At 36.8% G+C, this 24,331-nt stretch overlaps 5 protein-coding genes across 9 annotated transcripts; 2 read left to right on the forward strand and 3 right to left on the reverse strand.

The window, feature by feature from the left end:
* Window positions 1-1,152: 1,152 nt before the first annotated feature.
* On the reverse strand, window positions 1,153-4,644 carry LOC9311056 (probable serine/threonine-protein kinase At1g01540). 2 transcript variants are annotated; one of them, XM_002874943.2, is made up of 7 exons: window positions 3,556-4,644; window positions 3,114-3,218; window positions 2,897-3,019; window positions 2,641-2,811; window positions 2,417-2,546; window positions 2,104-2,313; window positions 1,153-2,033 (listed from the first exon to the last, which is right to left on the reverse strand). In XM_002874943.2, the coding sequence occupies exons 1-7, from the start codon at window positions 4,146-4,148 to the stop codon at window positions 1,920-1,922; spliced, it is 1,446 nt and encodes a 481-aa protein (XP_002874989.1). In that variant the 5' UTR covers window positions 4,149-4,644; the 3' UTR covers window positions 1,153-1,919. The 2 variants fall into 2 exon arrangements, with proteins under 2 accessions (XP_002874989.1, XP_020878268.1); XM_021022609.1 differs by having other exon boundaries at window positions 1,802-2,036; window positions 3,556-4,504.
* A 4,057-nt stretch (window positions 4,645-8,701) lies between these two features.
* Window positions 8,702-12,242, reverse strand: LOC9311057 (CAAX prenyl protease 1 homolog). Its single transcript, XM_002874944.2, has 14 exons — window positions 12,111-12,242; window positions 11,233-11,380; window positions 11,068-11,152; window positions 10,886-10,981; window positions 10,715-10,780; window positions 10,529-10,627; window positions 10,191-10,304; window positions 9,985-10,095; window positions 9,844-9,906; window positions 9,666-9,758; window positions 9,461-9,574; window positions 9,298-9,369; window positions 9,142-9,207; window positions 8,702-9,050 (listed from the first exon to the last, which is right to left on the reverse strand). The coding sequence occupies exons 1-14, from the start codon at window positions 12,139-12,141 to the stop codon at window positions 8,934-8,936; spliced, it is 1,275 nt and encodes a 424-aa protein (XP_002874990.1). The 5' UTR covers window positions 12,142-12,242; the 3' UTR covers window positions 8,702-8,933.
* A 270-nt stretch (window positions 12,243-12,512) lies between these two features.
* LOC9311058 (50S ribosomal protein L5, chloroplastic) lies at window positions 12,513-14,117 on the forward strand. The gene is made up of 4 exons (XM_002872850.2): window positions 12,513-12,844; window positions 13,161-13,361; window positions 13,450-13,592; window positions 13,757-14,117. The coding sequence occupies exons 1-4, from the start codon at window positions 12,599-12,601 to the stop codon at window positions 13,959-13,961; spliced, it is 795 nt and encodes a 264-aa protein (XP_002872896.1). The 5' UTR covers window positions 12,513-12,598; the 3' UTR covers window positions 13,962-14,117.
* A 119-nt stretch (window positions 14,118-14,236) lies between these two features.
* On the forward strand, window positions 14,237-20,501 carry LOC9308966. 3 transcript variants are annotated; one of them, XM_021023043.1, is made up of 10 exons: window positions 14,237-15,046; window positions 15,142-15,249; window positions 15,383-15,585; window positions 15,920-16,116; window positions 16,281-16,389; window positions 16,509-16,789; window positions 17,582-17,998; window positions 18,479-18,563; window positions 18,631-19,923; window positions 20,098-20,501. In XM_021023043.1, exons 1-10 carry the CDS (start codon window positions 14,979-14,981, stop codon window positions 20,262-20,264), a joined length of 2,928 nt encoding a protein of 975 aa, XP_020878702.1. In that variant the 5' UTR covers window positions 14,237-14,978; the 3' UTR covers window positions 20,265-20,501. The 3 variants fall into 3 exon arrangements, with proteins under 3 accessions (XP_020878702.1, XP_020878701.1, XP_020878700.1); XM_021023042.1 differs by having other exon boundaries at window positions 14,238-15,046; window positions 15,923-16,116; window positions 18,631-19,938; XM_021023041.1 differs by having other exon boundaries at window positions 14,239-15,046; window positions 18,631-19,938.
* A 1,493-nt stretch (window positions 20,502-21,994) lies between these two features.
* On the reverse strand, window positions 21,995-24,318 carry LOC9308967 (protein REVEILLE 5). Of its 2 annotated transcripts, none has more exons than XM_021023534.1 (8): window positions 23,789-24,318; window positions 23,645-23,702; window positions 23,442-23,565; window positions 23,186-23,359; window positions 22,967-23,095; window positions 22,766-22,875; window positions 22,591-22,650; window positions 21,995-22,491 (listed from the first exon to the last, which is right to left on the reverse strand). In XM_021023534.1, exons 1-8 carry the CDS (start codon window positions 24,019-24,021, stop codon window positions 22,459-22,461), a joined length of 921 nt encoding a protein of 306 aa, XP_020879193.1. In that variant the 5' UTR covers window positions 24,022-24,318; the 3' UTR covers window positions 21,995-22,458. The 2 variants fall into 2 exon arrangements, with proteins under 2 accessions (XP_020879193.1, XP_002874991.1); XM_002874945.2 differs by having other exon boundaries at window positions 22,967-23,092; window positions 23,789-24,317.
* Window positions 24,319-24,331: the final 13 nt, after the last annotated feature.

Consider the following 24,331-nt stretch of genomic DNA (forward strand, 5'->3'; position numbering starts at 1 on the left):
TCCTTATTTTACTGTAGTTTTAAAATTTGAGGACTATTATTTGATTAATAATAATAGTTTAGATACGTCCATTTTGGACAACCATATTTTGAAAATTATGATAACAATATTAGGAACAGGTAGTTTTTGTTTTTAACGTCTTCCATATATTAATATAAAGAACAGTAATAAAAGAAAGGTAATATTACTGAATGGCCAAATTAGACAAACAAATTAAGTAAATAGCAGAGAAAAAACTTTTTGTTGCAAACTAGCCATGGTCCTACGTTGTCAGAAGAAGTGAAATAACCAAACCAACTTTTGTTTGTTGCAAGTTCAACGCAAAACAATTTCGTGAGATTTTACAAAATAGCATGTAACATTTAAAGTTCACATGTTATATTGAACTGAAAAACATGATATTTGAAAAAATATAGTGATTTTTTAAGAAAAAACATTGGCATAGAAAAATTTAACTTGAATAGAATCTTTTTTAAAAAAAATTACATGTGATCTTAAAAAATACGTGTATTATTACAAAATAATAATCTTTTTTTAAAGAAATCACATGTGATCTTTAAAAAAAACATGTATTACTACAAAATAACATGATAAAGAGAGATATTAAACTAAATAGAATGTTTTTTTCAAGAAATATCATGTGCTCTTTATAAATAACGTGCAATACGAGAAAATAACATGATAAAATAGATATATTATGTTATCACATGTAATTCGAGAAAAAAACGTGTTACAAAGGATACTTACGTAATTACACATGCATTCCGACATGTTACAGACAAGTTACTGTAGCTCATGGTTAGTTTGTATATTCTTTTTGAATCCATGGTTACTTTGTATATATTCCCATAAAAAAAAAGAAAAAAAAAAGAACATGTAGTTAGTTTAGAAGCTAAAAATACTAAAATAATAATTCCAAGATGTTGAAAATAATTTGGATATTAGGTTTGATACGAGAAATTCACGATACAATACTTACTATTTGATACAAATTGAGATGCTGTTAGGAATTTTGTCCATGGATAGTAAAGTGTATACTAATGGTACTATATTTAATTTTATTTATGATTTACTTTTTCCTTCGATTGTCTAAATTTTGGAAATACTATGAGCTTCAACAAAATACAGAGAATCAAAACTCTCATCAACAAATGCTAAAACGGTCCGATATAACATCTCTATCATTTGGATCGCATGAATAAACTAACTGTGGCCTCTTATCCAACAATTTATCATTTACGCAATTATGAAACAGTTAGGGAATAACCAAGTGGTCTTGGGCTAGTGGTACTTGAGGGAGAAACACCAATACCGTACCCGCAGTTCGATTCCACTTGGCCACTGGGGAATTAAAATTTCGGCATCGCCAGGGACAGGGGACCGACACTGGGGCAGGCCGATAACGTAGGCTGCTACTGACCCGGTGGCTAGTCTGGACTACTTCGGTGGGGCTAGGATACCCCTGTATAATTCAAAAAAAAAAAAAAGAAACAGTTAGGGAATATATACATATGGATCCATTTTGGGCCCATACCATTGTATCATGGAAAGTGACGACGACGTTGATCAATCGATCGATATGGCATGTGTGAGTGTGAATATAACTCCGATCATCTTATGTTGAACATAACATCTAGGTTGGTCCACAGTCCACACATCATAGATAACCAAACCATAATTATTATGCGTTGACAAAATTATTAAAGCTAGCTTCTTTTTTTTTTCTTTTTCTTTCATTGCGTTTTTCTTTGGTTCGGTGCGTTTAACCGTATGTATGCGTTGGCGATGTGAGGGATAAGCCTAACAAAAAAGAATATAAATAATAATCATGATTCATGTCACAACAAAAATTGATTTAAACAACAAAAATTGAAATACTAATGGTCGGAAAATTTTCAATGCGTCTCTTCATACATCCTTTATCTTCGGTCTTTTGAACTGTCACTTTCGCTCGTCTCAGCTGCAGCCGCAGAAACTTCAGTCTGTGGCTGGTTATAATCGCGGCTTGCATGCTCCCTCGTGGCTCGTCGTTCCTGCTACAGTATATTCTGTGAGCAAATTAAACAATCCACTTCAAATATTCATTTTGATTACAATACTTACGTCACGATAGAACAAATCTTCAGCTTCAAGCATGTGTATAATATGACCCATTTTAGGTCTCTTATTCGCGTCCGGATCCACACACCGCAGCGCGACGAGCAACACACGTTTAAGAGCTTTTGAAGTTGGTGGTTCGGGTATTTTTGGATCGACTACTTCCTCAGACCTTCGGTTTCCAACCATTGTTTTCAGCCACTCAACCAAATTCACCTAACAAAACGAGACTATCAAGAACTGATAGAAGAAAAAAAAGAACAGTGTTTTGAAATTTGAAAGTGATAGATGAAAGCCGCGTTTATTAAAATAGAATTACCTCTCCTTGAGGTCTACTATAATCGACAGGGTTTCTTCCGGTTATAATCTCCATGATTAATATCCCAAAACTATAGATATCACTCTTTTCTGTCAGCATTCCCGTGCAAGCATACTCAGGTGCAACATATCTACATAACAAACCAATCAAGAAAAAAATAGATATTTGAAATCCTAAAAGATAATCCAACTACGGTATATTTATATGCAAACTAAATAACTTACCCAAAAGTCCCCATTACACGGGTTGTCACGTAACTGCTCTCAGAGAACAACAGCTTAGCAAGTCCGAAATCTGATACCTTAGCATTCCATTGACGATCAAGCAAAATATTACTAGATTTTATGTCTCGATGAACGACTTTCGGTTCAAGACCCTCATGTAGATACGCCAAGCTGCAGGAATATCAACAAACAAATCACATATAGAAAAAGATGAATTTACAAATGAAAAGTTATCAATGGCGTTTCGGAAGTGTACCCTTTCGCCATGCAAAGTATTATGTTCATACGAATATCCCAAGTCAGAGGACTTTTGTCACCAACATCACCATGAATCCATTGCTCCAAGTTGCCATTATCGACGTAGTCATACACAAGCATCCTAATTTCGAAGCCGGAAATCCAAAAACGTTAAGACTTATCACAACAAGTACCGAGCGAAGTCCGTATCAAGCATGCAAGTTTCTTTTTGTTACCTGTATGCACCTTCGACGCAGTACCCTAAAAGCCTAACGAGATTCTTATGCCTTACACGCCCGATAGCTTCCACTTCCACTCTAAACTCCTTCTCAGCTTGACCCCTTCCAACATAATTAAAAACAATGATCATCAGCAAAGATCCACTTAATCACAAGGGACCCCATTAATGACACCTTCCCAGGACCACATTTCTTCCCTAAACAAGAAATTTTATACTCAATAAAATCTAGAACTCATCCAAAGGACAAAGCACAAAATCATTCATTTCTCATCTTTACCAGATAGCAAAACAAATGGTATAATCTTCTAAATTCGAAAGACTAAACAAAACCCAATTCATAATTCCTAAAACCCTTATCCAAATACGAGTAAAGGATCAATTCTGCCAATTGGAAATATCCAGAATTGTAATGTAAAAATCAAAACTTTATAAAGTACCTGTTGTTAAGCAGATTCTTGACAGCGACTTTAGTTCCATCAGTTAAAATCCCACTATAAACAATCCCATAACCTCCTTCTCCGATCACATTCTCTTCACACAATCCATTCGTGGCCGCTTCAAGCTCTCTAAGAGTATACCATCTTCCCCAACCAAGATGCGAAACCTCAGGTCCAACACAACCACTACCTGAATACGACGCCGTTTCACTAGCACTCACTGTTCCTCTGCTTTCACCACTCGAGACTCGATCCGAGAACACAACACGGTGCTCGATCTTCCCTATATCGACTTGGATCTCCGCCGCAACGGGCTGCGTCGGATGGTAATGGTCTTGCGCCGGAGATCTAACGATCTCCTGAATCTCCTTTGAAATCGGCGGCGTTGCTACTGCGGCGGATGCGAAATCGGCGTGACGTGGCTTACGGTTTCTCCGGCGAGAGGTTAAACAAAGGGAGAGAAAGAAGAGAGCGATGACTATAAGAGATCCTAGTAAAATTCCGATGACGACCCAAAGCTTAAGACCAAAGATCGATGTTTGTTTCGATAGCTCGTTATTGATGGAATCAGGATTGAATATAGACATCGTCATAGAATTGGTTGATTAATGGGTTTTCGAATCTTTCGCATATCTCGCCGGAAAAGGAAAAACTTTCCGGCGAATCAATGCATATGGATAACAAAAACCAGTTAATCACCGTTGCATGTGGCTTTAGACAAAATGACGAAAAACAGAGAGAGAGAGAAGAATCGAACAGAACCGAAAACAGGGGATTGAGTAACAACAAAGACACGAATAAACAAATTCAATCGAATAATCTACTAATAATTAAAATGATAGACAAATTTACAAAAAAAGTTGAAGGAATTTTAAAGAAAGGCTCTCTCAGTGTTGTGTCTGTGTATCTCTGATACGAGTGTGTTTGGATGAGCTGTCTGATTCTCTCTCTCCGTGGTAATGACGGCGATAGGTGTAGTAAAAGACGATTTTACCCTTTTGAATTTGACGAGGCCTACGTAATCCCGAGGGGGTTTGTTTGTAATAAAAACAAACGACGAGGTGACGGAGAGATAACTGTTGGGGTAATGATACAGTAAGCGTTGGCGCAGTGTACGCTCTCGTGGACTCTCCCACATCAAACGCCGTGTTAGATCCGAATTTTCTTATTTAACTTCATTTTAGTCGTCAAATTTTAAATAATGTAGTTCTCAGTTTTGTTTGATAATTAAATCATGCTTTGACCAAAAACATAATTGTATGTACAAATCCATCTTAAGTTTATGTTTTAAGGAAGCTACGTGTTTAGTATTGCTACTATTTAAGGGGATTAATATCGAAATAGTTTTTTGAGAAAAGGAATCACTATTATTATACCGAAGAGACTGAATATAGACTAGAGTAGGTGGAAGCCCCCTTGGCCCATTGGTTGACTAAGACCATTTCCAATGTATTTCCCTATTTTTAGCTCTATTTCTATAATAGAGATAAGTTTTCTCTATTTTTACTCTAATATGTTCTTCTATTTTTTTCTCTAAAAAGTTTAACTCTATTTATAGAGGAAAAAATAGAGATTCTTTATTCTCACCTCTATATATAGAGAAAAAAATAGAGATCTCTATTTTAGAGGTGAGAATAGAGGTGAGTTGGAGCAAATTTACCTCTAAAATAGAGTTTAGAGGCAAATATAGAGGTGGGTTGGAGATGCTCTAAGAGTTAATTAATGCTTCTACACCAAGATGTCTGGGGTTCGAGTCCCATGTATTGCGATTTATTAATAAATTTGCAGATTAAAAGAGGCAAGTGTGCATGAGATCTCCAGCGAAGTACAATTATAGCCGTTCGCCAGGATTCTACGCAGATAGAGAAGTGTCGTCAGGTCGTGGATCATTGAAGGTGTCCATCAAGAGCATGGAGAAGGAAAGGTCGTCTGTCGTGGATCTAATAAGAGTCAGAAGGAATTGTCCGTTGTAGAATCGTCTATGTAACAGTTCTCATAATTTGTAATAAATAATAAATCTAGATGTCAAAAAGAGACTGCATTAATAACATTCGTTTGTTAGTTGAATTATTCCTAATTCGCATTTTTTATTTTTCCTGTTAAAGGGCCACACATATAATAATAGATAAGGATGAGAGGCTAGATGAAAGTTGATGTAGAGTGGCCAGATCAGCATTCCATTTGACAAAAATAGAGAGCGAATATAGTAGATAATATAGTTTTCTTCATTCTTGAATTAAATAATATATAGATCCTTTGTACTAATAATAATTTTCTAAAATTATGTGGATCAAAGACTAAAACTTAATTCATTTTAAAATTGTATGTGTCAAAAGACCCATGACTACAGTTTTTATTTTTATTTATAGTGTACTTTTTGGGATCCCTTGTCCATATCAAGACGAAGAGCTACAACTCTAAGCTAAAATTTAAATTAATGGTTGGAACTTGGAACCTTATGAATGGTCTTTTCACTAAAGCAAAATTTTGAAACTAAAAACCTTTCAAAATTATAAACCAGTGAACTAATCCAGATTTTAGTAGGGCTTGCTTTAAAGGGTAATGTAATTATGAGAATATGATAAAGAACAAAAGATAAGGTTGGGGCGAAAAGAGAAACCTATTATTGCACCATCATATTCTAGCAAGAAATGTATCATTTTCATAGAAACACCAATATCTCATACAATTCAACAATTCCAAATAGTTTTTTTTTTTTTTTACTGAATGTCTAGGCAATTGATCCGTATTACTGGGATTCCGATGTTCCATTCTGTAAATTTGTAAGATATACTAGGATCGGACCCGCGGTCTACCGCGGGAGAATATTGATTTACATACGTTGATTTTAATATTGTGCATGTTTTTAATAGAACGAATCGTGTAGTGTACTTATAAATATTCCTAATAACAAATTGTAAAGAAAATATTAAATTGTTTATAATTAAACCAATCATATTAAATATGATTTACAAAATGGAATTTTGTGTTTTAGAATTCAAAAATTAGATGAATCATGGGAATTAAAGCAGTCAAAATAGGTCCAAAACCGCGGGTCGAGCCCAAATCATCTCACTATTGAGCATATTTGGGAAAATATATTAAACCTGCAAATAAGCGGGCCACATGGATTGATTCGCAGTGGGTCATCGGTTTTCATCCGCGGGTTGGCAGATCAACCCACATGATAGTATTTATTGATAAAAATATAATTTATTCAACATGTGGTAGTTTAAAAAACTTTTAATAAATGAAATTATAATATTTATAAATATAATGATATATAGATTATAATCTCTAAATTTTTTCTAATTTATTTATTTCTTTAAATTTTGGTTACTCTAAAATTATTTAAACAAAATCGACGGATAACCCCGCAAATCAGCATACATTCGCGCGACGGGTTTGTGTTTCATATATGCTACCCGCGGGTCGTGCGGACAGACTAACTACATGCCAAAATATATTTTGCCTATTGCAAAACAGGCTTAACGGGATGAATCAACTCGTTTTGACAGCTCTAATGGAAATATTATTTAGTCATACAACACAATGGAGTTTGGACATAGGAATAATAGAATATGTATCTTATTTGTTAGATGAGAGATTGAAAGGTGAAATATAATGATTAAAAAATAATTAATATTGTTCATGATTCACAAAATTTAATAAATATTTATCATCTTGTTGAATAATTCTAAAAATTATATTCAAGAAATCTTTATAATTTGAAAATTAAACTTCTTTGGTAAGCTATATCTATTTAATTTATAAAAGGGAGACTCACAAAAATGCCCCTTTTTCAATACCCCTTTTCAAAAATGCCCCCTTTGGATGTCCATTTTTAAAAATACCCCTTTTATGTACAAAATGACTAAATTACCCTTCTTTTAATAAAAGATATCATAAATATATAAAGAAATATAACAAAATTAGGTCAACAAAATACAAAATATTTTTTGGCGGGAAAAGTGATCCCCCAATTTTTCCCGCCAAAACACTTGTAAAAATTTGTAAAACCTTTAAAATACCTTGTAAAATTTTCCCGTAAAATTTTTTCCCGCCAAAAAATTTTCCCGCCAAAAAAATTTTTTTACGGGAAAAGTGATTCCGCAAATTTTTTGGCGTTAAATTTTTGGCGGGAAAAATTTACAAGGTATTTTACAAGCTATTTTATAAGGTTTTACAAGTTATAAATACCTTATAAAACCTTATAAGTACCTTGTAAAACCTTTTAAAATACATTGTAAAACCTTACAAAACACTTGTAAATACTCCGTAAAACCTTTAAAATACCTTGTAAATTTTTCCCGCCAAAAATTTTCCCGCCAAAAAAATTGCGGAATCACTTTTCCCGCAAAAAAAATTTTTTGGCGGGAAAATTTTTTGGCGGGAAAAATTTTTACGGGAAAATTTTACAAGGTATTTTAAAGGTTTTTACAAGTGTTTTGGCGGGAAAATTGCGGGATCACTTTTCCCGCCAAAAAATATTTTGTATTTTTTGGACCTAATTTTGTTTCAAATAAGGGTAAAATGGTCACTAAAAATTAAAAGAGGGCAAACTTAAAAATGGACTCTCAAAAGGGGCATTTTTGAAAAGAGGTATTGAAAAGGGGGCATTTTTAACAATTTCTCTTTATAAAATAGATTATACGTAATTAATGTATAATATTGTTCGGATTATGATTTTATAATTAGTTACCATAAGTACAATAAAATTTTATTTGATTTCCATAAACATTTGATTTTAGTTCAATTTTTCATTATTAATTCGAATTTATATTCCAAAAAAATTTCAAAGATCCGATTTCAGAATTTCGGGTCAATATTCTGATTTTGACCCGACCCATTTACATTTGTACTTCTCTTTTAATAGTATAGAGATAATTTCGTATTACTGATAGCAATAAAATGGAATACATTTTAATCATTTTGTAAATTTGTTAAATAGGTATTTAGAAAAAAAGAATAGAAAAAAAAGCCATGTTCAATAATTCTGTATTCCTGATTCCCATGTTTGATTTAGTACCTTTTATATGATTTTCTAACAAGTGGTACTGTGGTAGTAACACCAATCATAACCTATATCACTTTCAAAACAAGAATGATTCATATATGTTATTTTAATAAACTAGGTGAAAAAAAGATGAATCAGGCCAAAAAATGGTTGATGATGGGTTGGATCAGAAATGATCATATTAAACAGTGAGAGTGACACCACTTTTTAAAACACAAAACTAGTAGTAAGTAACTAAACAAAACCCACTGTAAAAGTAAGAACAAACAAAAAAGGCCTGTGCCTATATGGTTTTTCACCTTTTGTTTCGACTTTCACCTAAAAGATATCAATCCGTACAAGAGACACACGATATACGGACTTAATCAGTCTTCTTGTCTTCTCCATCAATGGCCCGAAGCCTTTCAACAAGAGGAGGATGCGAGTAGTGATAAGCTGAGTACAATGGATCAGTGTTCATTGCTGACAAGTTCTCTTCCTGCAAAATCCCAACCAAAAAAAAAAATACCATTTTAAGTATGATACAAATTGAGGTAACAGTTTGTGTTTCTGTTGTTGTCTTCTCTGACCTGTAGTTTCACTAGAGCAGGACGAAGATCTTTTGCATAGCCAAGCTTCACAGCAAAAGCATCAGCCTTCAAAAGGAACATTAATTCAGATTTCGTATAGGCTGCCATTGCAAGAAAGAAACTATGATTGGATCTTGAGTGATTATAAGAATTTACCTGAAACTCAAAGGCTCGACTAACAAGGTTGAGGCCAAAGCTTACTAGATGTTGTAGTGGTATTACAGTGTGCTGTGAAAATCAGACAGGAGATATAAGTTAGGTTTGAAGTTTTTTCCTTCTTGTTTCATAAGATTAGTGTCCAAAAGCAAACATATCAAACCTGAAATATGATCAAACCAATGAGAACAGGCTGTGTATCAAATCCAAAACTACTGAAGAGATCAGTGGAGTTTCTGACAAGAGTGTATCCTCCAAATTGCAAGAAGGCAAGGATCTGCAATCAAAACATTGAGAGAGGGTCATAAGACATGATTTCTTAAGTGAAATGAGTAAAATAAGTTTTTGAACTGTCAGTTGAGGCTCACTTGAACTGCAATGAACGAGTATGTAGTGTGATTCAGTTTCCAATGTCCAAGCTCGTGTGCAATAACCGCCACAATTTCATCCTCATTCTTGCACTGCACAATAGAAGATTATGTTATGTTTCAGAACCAGAATCAGAATGTGGGTATAGCTCGTTTGAAGCATCGAGAGTCACAGTACCTGCTGAATCAATGTATCATAAAGAACAATCCTTTTGTTCTTGAAGAAACCATACATGTAAGCCTGTAAGATGTAACAAGAAACGTGAGCTTCTAATGGTAATCTAGTAAAGTAGGTATGTAGAGATCTCAAGCCTCTCACATTGCTATGACTTGACCTCGTAGATCCATCCACAACAAACAGCTTCTTCAGAGGAAACTTTAAAGAAGAAGCAAGTTTCTCAATTTTCTCCCGGAGGTCTCCATCTGGAAGCTATAGCCATAGAAAAGTGGTATGTTAAATTGTCTGATAACAACATAATGCAAACAATCAGTGATTTGTAAATTGGCCATGACAGAAATACTCACAGGGGTGAACTTGTTGAAAAGCGGTGCTATCAAGACAGGGTATATAGTCATCATCACTAGAGACAGGATAAACATGAATGCCCACAGATAGATGGCAAGATAAGGACCTCCTTTCTGGAAAAATATAGAAACTTCATATTCAGAGAAGTAAATTATAACTTTTGAATGCTGTTCAGAGAAGTAAACTTCATGCTCAGAGAAGTAAACTTCATGCTCAGAGAAGTAAACTTCATGCTCAGAGAAGTAAATAATAAAATTGAAACTTTGAAGCTCACACTCAGTGAAGAATAGTCATCTATGTGAAAAACAAAGAAATAAGATGAATCCAGAAATCAAACCTGGACTATAAAAATAATCGCAGCAACAATGGGTGGGCCTAGTATGACAGACAGGAATGTTCCTTTGATCATGTCCCTAATGAACATCCATATTGTTTGCTGTCAACAGAATTTAGAAGCAAATTTAATCCACATCTCCAATAAAGAAACGCTAAATCACAAAGTAGAGTTGGAAATACGACATACTTTGTTGAACCCATGCCGAGACTCGATCACGAAAGTTGAGTACAAAGAAAAGGGCAAATCGGTGATCTGCATCAGAATATAAAAGATATATTATTATCTTAAGAAAATAGATATTATGATCCCAATTCCCAAATGTATAGTAGGACTATATGAAGGGGTTAATTTGGAAACCTGTGACCATGTCATAACACCAGCCAAGAATGAAAGAGTATGCAGAATTTCATTCTCTGGATCGAGGCCCAACCTCGGTAGAACAGCTCCAGATATCTAAGGTAAAAATGACAAATTTACAACTGTTATATAACAAATCCATATTCAAAAGGAGATACTATATACTGAAACCAGATATGTACCTTCCAAAACCAAGGCAAGATCCCAAAGAACAAAATTGCAGAGTCCATAAGTATAGTCACAAACTCATGAACAAAGTGAAAATAGCTGCAAAAATGAACTCCCTCAGTCATGATAGCCCTGGCAATTATAACAAACTGACACAATATAATTAAGATAAGACGAACCTTTTGTCAAGACTGTATGCTCGTGATTTCTCAAACTTCTCTTGGCTAATAACTCCAACCAAGGTTTTTGGGAGAGTTGGAAGCTTAAGAGCAGTGAGTTGCCTCAGATCCAAATACGTCTCAAAAATGTACATCACTATCATAAAACCTGTAAGAAAAAAAAAAAAAACAGAAGATGAAATATGAATCTGCTATAAATACAGATACTCCATCACTGAAAATTCAATAACTTTTTGATCAACCAGATATAAAAAGAGCAAATGCTATTCATATGTATTAGTTAAGTTTGCATATATTTTGCCAAGCGATCTCTGTCTGTGTGTACACCACAGGCTCCTGAAATATGGATCTCTTGTACTGACAGAGTTTTGATGCACCAATCCACATTCACAAACGGTTCCACAACACAAAACCCATTTCAAAACAACTCCAAAAAACCCTAGTTGCTGTCACGAACATAATAATACCCTAAAAGGAAAACCCAAAAGATTTTCCCAAAAACTCAAGCTTTATGACTTCAACAAAGAAAAATTTCAAGATTCTCAATTTCCAATCGGGAATGAGGAAAAAAGACTCTGACTTTTCTTCCCAAACCCTATATTTTGGTTAACAGAGAAGCTCCGTACATTCTAAAACCGAGGAAGAGATGATGATATCACAAAAACCTCAGATCAAACGCACGAGTAAGGCAAGAAACAAGTAGGGTTAATAAAACCTCAGATCAAGGTACGCACTATTTGAAAAAGAACAAAATTTAGAAACTAGAAGCAGAGACGATGAAAACAAGCAGTCATGGAATCTCAACACACACAACAAAGAAAGCAAAAACGAAATGCGAAGAGTGAAACACGATAGTAGAATGTCTCAGAGAAGCTTACCCACGACGGTTTCCATGAAAGGAATCGCCATGGCTGAGAAAAGAGTGACCTTGAGCCGCGATGAAAGAGAAGCACAAATCGAGGAACCAAGATGAACGACAAAAGAGAGGTTTTTGAGTCTCCTCCTCAGGTCGGTGTGGTGTGATATGTAAAACGACAAAAAAATACGGGTACGGGTTAAAACCTTAATAGCCCAAATAGTAAACGGGCTGAGATTTGGGCCCATATTAAACAACCCCTATATTTTATCTAAAATCTCTTGTAACCCCATAAAGAATTAATTGTGTGATTAGAACGCCCCTGAGTCATTTGTAAATTATAAATATTGGGTGCCTTAATGGAAATATTCTGTTTTAAGGGGGCTAAACGGAAAAATCCTTATCCTCAAACCATCAAGAAATTACGAAAGTGCCATTGGGTTTAGCAAAAGAGAACGCCGAGAGCTCTCTCACTTCTCCTGCAACTTTATCCACTTTGGAGCTTCGACAATGGCGTCTCCTTCGCTTCTGCAGTCTTCTGCTTCTTCATTTCACGGACGTTTTTCTCCTTTAGCGGCTCCATCCTCCGCACGGATGCGATCTCCGCCGCTCAGAAACTTGGTGAAAGTCTCGGCCTCTGGAACAGTCCTGGTCGAGAAATCTGAAGCCGAGAAAACTCACCGGCTCAAAACCGCTTACCTGGAGAGGATTATTCCTGCGCTCAAAGATGAGTTCAAGTACGTTAATATTCACCAGGTAACCCCAAATTCTATCCTTTGAGCCCAAACCTAGTTTTGGTTCTGTTGCGATTCATGATGTTGTTGAAGTTTAATTCTCTGTGGATTTGGATTTTTGGGGGAATGTGGGGCTGGTTGTGTATATTTCGTAACACATAATTTGCTTTTCTTGATAAATTTGTGTGTTTATTGGATTGATTCTTCTAGAAAATGTATTGAAGAAGCCTAAATTTAAAGCTTGTTGTGCTGGTAAAAAGTACTTCTTATTTGGGTCTTGTTCCATATTTTAACATGAAGTCTGTCACTCTCATCTTTAATGACATCTTCTCTTCTAGGTTCCAAAGGTACAGAAGATTGTAGTGAATTGTGGTATTGGAGATGCAGCGCAGAACGACAAGGGTTTGGAGGCTGCAATGAAGGATATCGCGCTTATTACAGGGCAGAAACCTATTAAGACACGAGCTAGAGCTTCCATTGCTACTTTCAAGATCAGGGAAGATCAACCCCTTGGGATTGCTGTCACTCTCAGAGGAGACGTGAGCTCATTTCTCTTACTCATTTCTTGAATCAAACTTTTTCTTATTGAGTTAAATTAGACATTTGTGATTTTGACTGTTGTGACAGGTAATGTACTCATTCTTGGATCGTCTTATCAACTTAGCGCTTCCGAGAACTCGAGATTTCCAAGGCGTGAGCCCCAGTAGCTTTGATGGGAACGGAAACTACAGTATTGGTGTGAAAGACCAAGGTGTATTCCCTGAGATCAGGTTAGTTCTATTGTATCTTCCCTCTAAATCAAAGCTACTAACAAGTTTCCATGAAGCTTGTTATCCACTGGTTCGTCAGGATCAAGCATGGGTTCCCTTTAGTACACACTCTTTGGTTACAACCGAACAACTAAACTCTGTGTTGGTTGGTTATTACACTATAGATTTGATGCCGTTGGAAAAACGAGAGGAATGGATGTATGCATCAGCACGACGGCTAAAACAGATCAAGAAGGACAGAAACTATTGGCTCTGATGGGAATGCCTTTCAGGGAAGGAGGTGGTGGCAACACAGGCGCAATAGTGCGGAAGAAGAAACTAAAGTCTCATCATTTTGATGCTAAAGGAAAAGGAAAGACAAAGAGATGAACAGAGCTGCCTGTTGTATGTATTGTCTTCTGTAACCATTTCATGTTTCAGAAAACCCCCTCCTTTTGTAATGTTTTATGAGTTAATTTGAAAATAATATCAGGGATCTTGTTATTGTTGAAGAAATTTATTAAGGTATTTCTGTAATTCTTGAAAGTTTGTGGGAACAGTTGAAATTAACCATAAGAAATTAGCGCGTGAGTTAACGTGAAAAGCAGGCGCGTGGATTGTCAATTTTTTACCTTCCTCTTTGAGAGAAATTTCTCTTCTTGTCTCTCTCTTCGTTGTAAGACTTGGTTTCTTCGATCTTCTCTTTTTTTTTCATCAATCGATCAAAAACACAGCAAGAGCAAAATTATCTTTCTGCAGATCGAAACCCTAATTGTTTTCTCCGTTCTCCTTTTTTTTTCTAGAATCCGCGACTCTTTTTTTTGTTTTTTTTGTTTCTTTCTATTTATCTTTTTCTGATGGATTCTGGAATCCTTGTAATTCCCCATTAGCGTTAAAAACCCTAGCTGTCGAAGACCTTAGATTACTTCAGAAAAAACTATAATATGTTTCATCCTCTCCCGATTTGAGGTTTTTGGATTTTGTTTGGGGTGAGAATTGGGGGGAATCCGATACGAGAGATTAGCCTTCTGACTTTAGGATGAGCTAGTTTTTTTTTGGTTTTTAGCTGAAATTTTCTTCAGTTGTGGGTGAGAAATCTTAGATTTTCCTTCTCTGAATCTTACACTGTACATATAGCTAGATCCTGATGAAGTTGCTGGTGGTGTGAAACGTGGGTTGAGATTTTTCTAGTTGGGATATTATTGGTGGTTACTAGAGAGAGAGCTGGAAAATATTTTAGGCGCTGTGATATTGAAGATCATATTCACGGTTTTACCAAATTTTTAGAAGATTTTGCGTTTTGGGGGTGTTTACTATAGGCTACTACTGTAGAGTTACTTGATTAAGAGTTACTGGTGTTTTTTGGCCTCAATCAGCTAAGATTTTGTGCACCGCCTGCATTGTATCATGAGTATAGCAAATGAACAACAGTTTGCCATGGATCAACTTGTCGAAACCAATGATGATTCGGAAAAGTATGTTTATCTGTTTTTGTAAATCATTTCTCTGTTTTGCTTCTCATTGTACATTTCTCAGCTGCAGTTGTTATTGTTTTTTCGCGTTGAATCAGGAAACCAAGAATTTCATACACGAGGAAGTTTCTCTTATCCTTGAGCGAGAAAGATGTTTGCAAGAAGCTGCCAAATCTACCCAGTGAATTTGATGAAGCACTGTTGCTGTGAGACTCTATTTGATATTAGTTTGTATTTCTAGAAACTGTGTAAATGTGTTTGATCATGTTGTCTTCTTATCTACTATACTATCTGGTTTGGAGTGACATGTCTTGATTTGTACACTCTTTATTTGAGCAGAGACTTCGAAGATCCTTCACCCGAGCGAGTGAGAATTTCAGGCGATTTTTCGTCGCATGGTTTCAGGCGGAATGACTATAGTTCATCGCCTCCCACCAGGGGTGAATTAGGTAGTAACTCTCGAGGCATCCATGGAAGATGGGAGGGGCGCTCAGGTGGATGGAATGATAAAGATAGTGATTCACAGTCAGACCGGGACTCAGGTAGCCGGAGCTTACTCGTATCCCATTCTTTACATGCTGTATGATGACGTTACTACAGTAACAAGGTGGACTAGTACTCTGAATAGTACCTTGTTGTTATCTTTGACCTATAAAATACTCCTACGAATTATATCTTTGAGCAAAAAAGTGTTCATTATTATGATTTCAACTCTATCCAGCTGGCTGTTCAATATGCGTAAATGTGGATTTCCACTTTTTTTACTAAGTGAATGGCATGAAGTCTGCTTGTCTAGTGAACATGAAAAGAAGGCCTTAGCGAAAAATTCTGGAATTTGGTGTATTATAGTTGATTTTGAACTGTATATTTTGTTAGGAGAGCCTGGAAGGCGTTCTGGTATGCCATCTCGGAGGCCTTGGCAAGCACCTGAGCATGATGGACTTCTGGGGAAAGGTTCTTTCCCTAAGCCTTCTGGATTTGGTGCGGGAACATCTGCCCCTAGACCTCAATCTAATGACCCACATCAGTTGAGTAGAACCAATGAACCTTACCATCCTCCTCGCCCATACAAGGTTAAGTACCCAAATATCTGCTGTAGTCATATTAAATAGTCTCTGCTACCATTGATTGCTGAATACTGATCCATCACGTTGCTGGGTTTCATCAGCTGGTGTATTTGAGTAATTTTGTATGAGTTAACGGCACAGATTCCTAAATCTCTCATGTACATTTGTAGGCGCCACCTTTCACTAGACGTGACACTAGAGATTCATTCAATGATGAAACATTTGGCTCTTCTGATTCTACTAGTGAAGATAGAGCAGAAGAAGAAAGAAAAAGAAGAGGTACAGAGGATCTATTGACTTTGATCTGTACTAAACTTAGCTCTCTGCCAGTTTGTGAACTTCTTTCAGTTAATCCATGCGTTTCTTTTTGTGTCAATCTTTTCTCAACTCTCCGTCAGCTTCTTTTGAGTTGTTGAGGAAGGAACATCAAAAAGCATTCCAGGAGAGACAAAAATCAAACCCAGACTTACGCAAAAACGACTTTGATTTTACTGAACTTCTTGGGGAGTCTAAAGATGAAAAAGGGCGTCCAAGTAGAAGCGATGAAGTCAATCACACTCCAACAATTCCTGGTTCTAGTAACACCTCTTTTCCTTCTCAAAGTAATGCACCCAGACCGCTTGTACCTCCTGGTTTTGCAAGCACAATTTTGGAAAAAAAGCAAGGGGAAAAACCTCAAGTAAGTCGCTATCTTCCTGAGACCCTCATCCATACCTAATATCTGTGTTCCATGAAGGTTTCATTTTTGTTTGCATATTGATTGTTAAAGTCGTAAGGCTAGCAAAATCCCAGAAGAAAATCAAAATAGAGGGGCTTTATGATAATATTTGAATCTTCTCACAAATATAAGGTACAAATTTTAGAAGTTGCTTTCATATAGAAATAGTTGGAGAGGGGAATATGTTACTAGAACTATGCAAGTCCTGATAGAATGATTCTCTGCAATTCATGACAGTAAAGTCAAAGTAAAAGTGCATGCCTAGTTCTTCTGACAAGTGACAAGCTTTGAACATACTCTTTTGATTCTTTCTTATAGAGGGTAAGTCGTGTAGAGTAAGGGAATGTGGGAGTAGAGTAAATAATTTTATTGCTTGAATATCAAGTAAACTAGGAAAATAGAAATAAAAACCTAACTCACAAAATCTCATAAAAAATCCCATGATACAAGCTGAACTGTTCATCTTTGATTGATATTATCTCCTAGAAGAAACCCAATTCCTTCAATAACTCATTCGTTGGGTGTATGTGATCCAAGGCTGTGGTCTCTTGATCTATCACTTCCATTGGACATCATTCGCTGACTGCAAATCAGTGAGGGTTGAAGTTTGAGTGTGGTGGCTTTTGTTTTAATTTATCTTTTCTTCGCAAATGTTTTGTTTGAATGTATAACTCTGATTAGTACTTTCTTTAGCTAAGCATTCCACTATCTTTGGTCGCACCTGTTATTTACTGGTTATCACACCATTTGCAGATTGATTCTTCTCAATATGAGCGTAGTCCTTTAAATTCCAAAGGCATTAATGTGGTGAATGGAACATCTGTTAATAATGGGGGAAAACCGTTGGGAATTAAGATAGGTTCAAGTGAGATGCTGATAGAAGGTGAAGATGTTCGTGTTTCCTCCACTGATGCAAATGAACGGGCTGTTAATATCTCTTCATTTCTAGGAATATCTACAGATACAGTTAATAAGGATAAAAGTTTTGAAAAGCTTTCGTCAATCTCAACTCCTACTGAAACTCAGGGGTATCCTAGAAAAAGTGAGCAAGCTACAATGACGCTGGACAAGAAGAAAAGCTTGGAGATTTCAGATGGGGCATCAATTCTGGATAAGATATTCAACACCGCTATAAATTTGAATAGTGGTGACTCCTCTAATATGAATAAGGTTAGTTTTTTTCTAATGTTATGTAACTTAGCTCGTGTATCCCTGGAACTTAAAATTCTACTCACATGATAGCTCTTGATCGTTTGCTAATCCTCAGATATCTATTATCGATATGCACTTCATTTTTGGTCCAAATGATGCATCTTTCTTTCTGATGTAGTTTCCTCCAGCCAGTCGTAGATGAGGCTTTTTTCCTATAATCTGTATTGATCATGAGCCAGTCGTAGATGAGGCTTTTTTCCTATAATCTGTATTGATCATGAAAAATGATGGATTACATAGTTTGTCTTTTCTCTTAGTAAGCAAATGGTGGTCAATGTGTTATATAAAGCAAATTGAATGCTTGTCCTGAGGAAATGACTGTTTGTTTGTGACATGATAGGGTACACATGTTTATACATGTCCATGTACATGCATCATATATTCCCTGTGGAATTTGAAGAATCTCATTTGACCTGACATTTGTCCACATCTTTGTAGAAAAATGTCGAAAAAGTAGAAGAAATACGAAGCTCTCAGACCATTAATAAATCCTCCAAGTTCGCACATCTATTTCTTGAAGAAGGTAATCAATTTACTGCTTTACTAGAATTGTAACGTTTTTCCATTCTAACATCCTTTTTTTGGTGCAGATAACAAGCCAGTCGAAGATTTCCCATCCAGCGGGCCACCAAGAGGCTTACTGTCACTACTTCAAGGTGGAGATAAATTGCAAACCTTTGACACAAAAGCAAATACCGAACTTCCAACGGATTTTCCTTTTCATGGCCATGCCACTAAAAGCACTGATCAGTTAAGCAGCACTTCGACAAGTAAATCAGTAACAGCTGTTCCACCTGTTCTCACTTGTGAAGACCTTGAGCAGTCTATTCTTTCAGAAGTTAGTGACAGCTATCATCCACCTCCACCACCAGTTGACCAAGACACCAGTGTTTCTTCAGTGAAAAAGACCAAACAACGGAAAACATCTGTTGATGACCAGGCTTCACAGCACCTTCTTTCTTTATTACAGAGAGGTGCAGACCCAAAAATTCAAGATTCCCAGCTACTTTCAGTTACAGAGAGGAGACCACCACCACCATCTGTGAAATCAAATACAGCTGGAGAAGCAGATCCAGGGAAGTCTTTGACTCTTGAGAATCTATTTGGGAGTGCCTTCATGAACGAACTGCAGTCGATTGGAGAACCTGTCTCTGGAAGAGCTATGGTTTCTGATGCTCCAGGGGTCCCGCTTCGATCAGAAAGGTCAATTGGTGAACTGAGCCAAAGAAACCAAATCAGACCTGACGGTCTCCCCGGAGGGATACTAGCCCTCCCAGAAGATGGTAACTTACTTGCGGTTGGCGGTCATGCAAACCCACCAAAATACATGTCTTTTCCAGGATCTCATAATCAAGAGCCTGAAGTAGCTTTCAACATCTCTGACAAGTTAGCTGCCTTAAACTCTGGTCCAAGGAACGAAAGACCAACAATGGGAGGTCAAGATGGTCCTTTTCTCCACCGCCATCCCCAACAATACGCGACCGACCCCTCTTCTCACTTGAATGGTTCAGGCCCAATATTTTATCCGTTTGATTCACGACATGCTCATGTAAAACCTCAGCTCGATTTCATTGGACCAGGAAGCATCATGGCTCAACATCATGACCCTCCACCAAATCACCGATTTCCACCAAACATGATTCACCGTCCACCTTTTCATACACCAACCAGTGGACATCCCGAGTTTGATCGTCTTCCTCCACATATGATGGAGAAGATGCATATGCAAGACAACCTGCAACATCATCATCTAATGCAAGGATTCCCCAGTGGTGGTCCACAACACCATCACTCTCCTCATGTGAACAACCAGATGCCGGGTCTCATTCCTGAGTTAAACCCGTCACAAGGCTTTCCCTTTGCCCATCACCAACCCAACTACGGTATGCCACCACCAGGTATAACATAAGTGAACATAGGACTTTCACTCATTTTTGGCCTCAGATCAAGATCTTGTGCGGACTTGAGTCGGCTGCTCTAGGGACCCAGATATTAATATCAGCTAGTGTAGGGACTAGTTGATTCTGAGTCTGCTCTTGTTTTCTTTGGCTTTTCAGGTTCTCAAGTTAACAGAGGAGAGCATACAGCTTCACTGCAGACACTCTTGGGGATTCAGCAGAGGATGGACCCAGCCAAGCAGATACCGGCATTGGGTCAAGCCGGTGGTCCTAATCGCCAAGGCTCTATGGGTCATGAACTCGACCTTGGGTTTGGCTACAGGTAACTCTACTCTGGCCATAGTCCTTTAACACCCTAAGAGGTGTGTCTACCTAACAGTGAGTTGCTTTGTGATGTGCAAGTAATCAAAATTACCATTTGTGATATTTTTTTAAGAAAAAAAAAAAAGAAAAAGAAAAAATAATATACTTTCTGTCACTATGAACTCTCGTTTCTCTTGGTGCTTGTGATATGGGAATGCTTTTAATTAACAATGGTAGATTTTCTATGAACGTTCGAGTCACTGGTATTTGCATATTCTATTTTAGGCTTTTTGTTTTTTGAAACCGGAGTTCAAGTCTCAAGGGGTCTGTGTCAATAGGTAACATAGAGGAGCGTGTGCGTATGGTTCTTTTTTAAGATCAGTTTCCCAATACAAATGCTATACTGTTCTGGAAAATATAAGAGGAAGCCAAATCAAATATATCCCGGATTCTTCAACGGTGACAACTCAAACATTGTTCTCTAGGCGGTTGCAAGTAGGCCTGGGCAAAATACCCGGAACCGAATACCCGAACCGAAAAGCTCGAAAAATACCCGAACCGAACCCGAACCCGATTTTTAAAAATACCCGAATGGGTCCTAACTTCCTACCCGAAAAAAAACCGAACCGAACCCGAACCGAATCCAATATCCGAATGTACCCGAATACAAATATACACCTAAAAATATTAGTTATATTTATATTTATAATACTCGAAATACCTAAAATTACAATCATAAATCCGAATATATTAGATATTTTTGAGTAATTCGGATACATTTGGATATATTTGGTTAAAAAGTAACTAATGATGTAGTTTTCTTTTGGATAATTTTAGTATTTTTAGATATATTTGGTAAAGAGTAACCAATGTATTTTGGAGAAATCGGGTATTTCGGTTAGATTTGGGTATATATGAGTTAAAAACCCGAACCCGACCCAAACCCGAAAATATTTCGGATATTTTTGGTTATTTTCGGGTATTTTGCTTTTTTTATTAAAATACCCGAACCGACCCGAACCCGAACCGAACCCGAATCGAATTTTTAGAATACCCGAATGGGTCTTGACCCTCTACCCGAATAGATCCGATACCCGAAAAAAAAGAACCGAACCCGAACGGGTACCCGAATACTCAGGCCTAGTTGCAAGTGTAAGGGCTTGTAGTGGGGAAGTAGAGGTCGATGCGTTGAGATTCTCTGAATCAGTGGGATGGTAAAAGATTAATGCAGATGTCAAAATCTCTTACAAATAGAAGGGGAAACCAAAAACAGTTTATAAATAAATTATATAATTTAAGACGAGAGCTGAAAGCTATCAAGTTCACATTCAAAACTGAATATATTTTTTTCTTTAAAAAAAAAAAAAAAAAAAAAAAAAAAAAAAAAAAAAAAAAAAAAAAAAAAAAGACTGAACTAAGAAAGGCGTAGTCTCCCTTGTAAAAGAATCTCTGATTCCATAGACTACCAAACAAGGTTCCGCTAAAACATAAATCAAGAAAACTATACACAAGGGGAGCATTAGCAAGCCAGAAGTGAGGGCACTGGAGGAAGTCTAAACGGAAATGATGGAAGTTACAACTATTAAAAATAGAAAGAAAAAAATAAAAAACGATCTAAACTTGGTTATATCGAGAAGAAAACGAAGTAGAATATTTGTTTACTTGATTATTTTCTATTGTTTTTTCTATGCTTACCGTTTGATTACAGAACATTTATTTGAAATTGATTGATAAAGTATACTGAAGGAAAATAAATCAATTGAGATTCTTTTCGTTACCAGTTTTCATAGAAGCCAAAATAATACTTTATACATTCATATACAATTTTAAAAAACTAAAAGTTTAACCTTGCCTTTTCTTCACTCACTGGATGTGCACTTAAAAAAAGAAACATCTTCTGCTGACCGCCAAACCAATATTACACAGTCTCTTTGGACACTCTCAAGGTCTTAACTTAAGATTGATCCAAACTCACTTGCAGCTAACTGTGACCTTACATAACTCTGCAAAACCCTCTATTATCTATACACACATACACAAGACAGGACAAACAAGTGTGCTCCACCCCGCCCGACTAACAGAGACATAAAAACCCCAACTCAGTAGCCATCTAAGAGTCCTTGCAATTGGTTCTGCTCGGGTAATGAGAACTTGAGGCCTAAATCCATTGAATGCATACAGCTCTCACTTAAGGTACATTGTTGTTTTTTCCTACCTCTATTTCAAAGCTTTAGCGCTGTATGATGATATCTACATATCAAAGCACCAAATTAATAATTACTTGATATACACAAGAAAGTATTAATCTTTCAGTATTTCATTAAGAGTGGCAATGAAATTACTACTTACCTGCTCTGCAAACTCGGGATTTGTCAGATTTACAGACAGGTTTTGCATCAGTAAAAGAACCTGATGTATCAAAAAGAAAAAAAAATACCAAATAAGCTTCTCTATTATAATCAGGATTGAAGTTGTGAACAAAGGCTCAGAGTAGGGACTGAGTCTGATTAAACATGTCTCATACCGTTTCCATATTTATTGGATCCATCTGCTTTAATCTCTGGAGGTGGCCTGATGTGTTGGGATCGAAGACACTTCCAATGAAGCTGTAAACTTCAGCAAAATTCGGCATCACTGCATTGAAACCGCCACCAAACAACTCATTCTCAGTGTAATCCTTAGAGACGTGTAATAGGAAAACACATAATAACATAACAAATCTTACCTCTATGTGGCTTTTCACAACTTTCTTCGCCATTTGGCTTTGTCACTGCTCGTACCCTCCGTGTATCTTCCTCACTGCAGTGATTCTTTGGGAGAGGAGCCGTGGCCGAGACTCCCGGTTCCTCTACTACTATCACAAATTCATTACACCACATTGTTAACACCATTCACAGATACAACAAACTCAAACTGTCATCAACCGAAAGCAAAACCACTCTACCTTCAATCACCGGTTTTGGCAGAAGATTCGTTGATTCATGATTCCACGAAGAAGAGCTAGATGCACAAACAGCCTGGTTTCCCAGCAACGGCTGTGAATCAGAGCTGTACAAATAACCAGGCTCAAGCAACGGTAGTGTGCTCGAAGATGGAAGGACGTGGGAGGTAAAAGCAACTGCAGCATAACAAATAATCAGAAAATGATTAAAGAAAAAAGCAAAGAAGAAACAGAGTAAGAAGATGATGATCAAAGTCACCTTTTTTAGGAGCCTTTATAGGATAAGGATGACTCGCTTTCCTCTTTGGTCGAGGAGGTGGAAGATGTTCGTTAGCACCACTCTTCTGAACTTTGAGAAAGTATTTCTGCGCGTGGCTTCGTATCTGCCAAACACACATATTACTACTCACAATCATTGTCTAAAGAAAAACAGAGAACATTGTAAGATTCTTCAATTTATACCTGAACCACTGTTTTTGATCCAACAAATGCCTCTATCTTCTTCCAATCCCTATCGAATCTGTTATCAATTGATCGATTAGCTCATAACAACAAATCTCGAAGCTTTCAAACGAAAACACAATCAAATTCCTGCAATACACGTACAAGTGGAGAGCTTCTAGAAATTTATCGTGTTCTTGATCTGTCCAATTCTCTCTCGACTTCTTGATTGTGTACGGCTTCCGAATCTTCGTAGTCGGATCCTCAGAAAACGACACCCGTCCGGTGGCCGGAATCGTAGCAATCGGATTGGAACCAAATCCATCGGAGCCTGGTAAACTCATGTTCACGGGATCGAACATTGGAAAACCCTTAGGTCTAGGGTTTACGGACACCATAGAGCTCGAAATCGCGATTCGCTTTGGGTACAGCTTTTGCGTTTCGCAATTCTTCTTCAAAAGTCCTTTCACTGTCAAAAGATTTGACTTGGACAGTTTTTTTTTGGGAAGAAAATCTCGTTGGCCCCCTATACTCGAATCATTCTCTACTTAGCCCCTGTTATAAAAATAAATAATTTAAGTGTTTATTTTTATTCAAACAGTTAGTAAAAGACAATAATATTTGTGGGTTTCAACTTATTTACCGATCCAACCTAAGTTTTGGATCAAATATCCAATAGTTTTGGGCCCCATTTCGGATCCACTCCTT

This window comes from Arabidopsis lyrata, assembly GCF_000004255.2.
Source record: "Arabidopsis lyrata subsp. lyrata unplaced genomic scaffold ARALYscaffold_6, whole genome shotgun sequence".
In the NCBI taxonomy this organism is placed as follows: Eukaryota; Viridiplantae; Streptophyta; class Magnoliopsida; order Brassicales; family Brassicaceae; genus Arabidopsis; species Arabidopsis lyrata.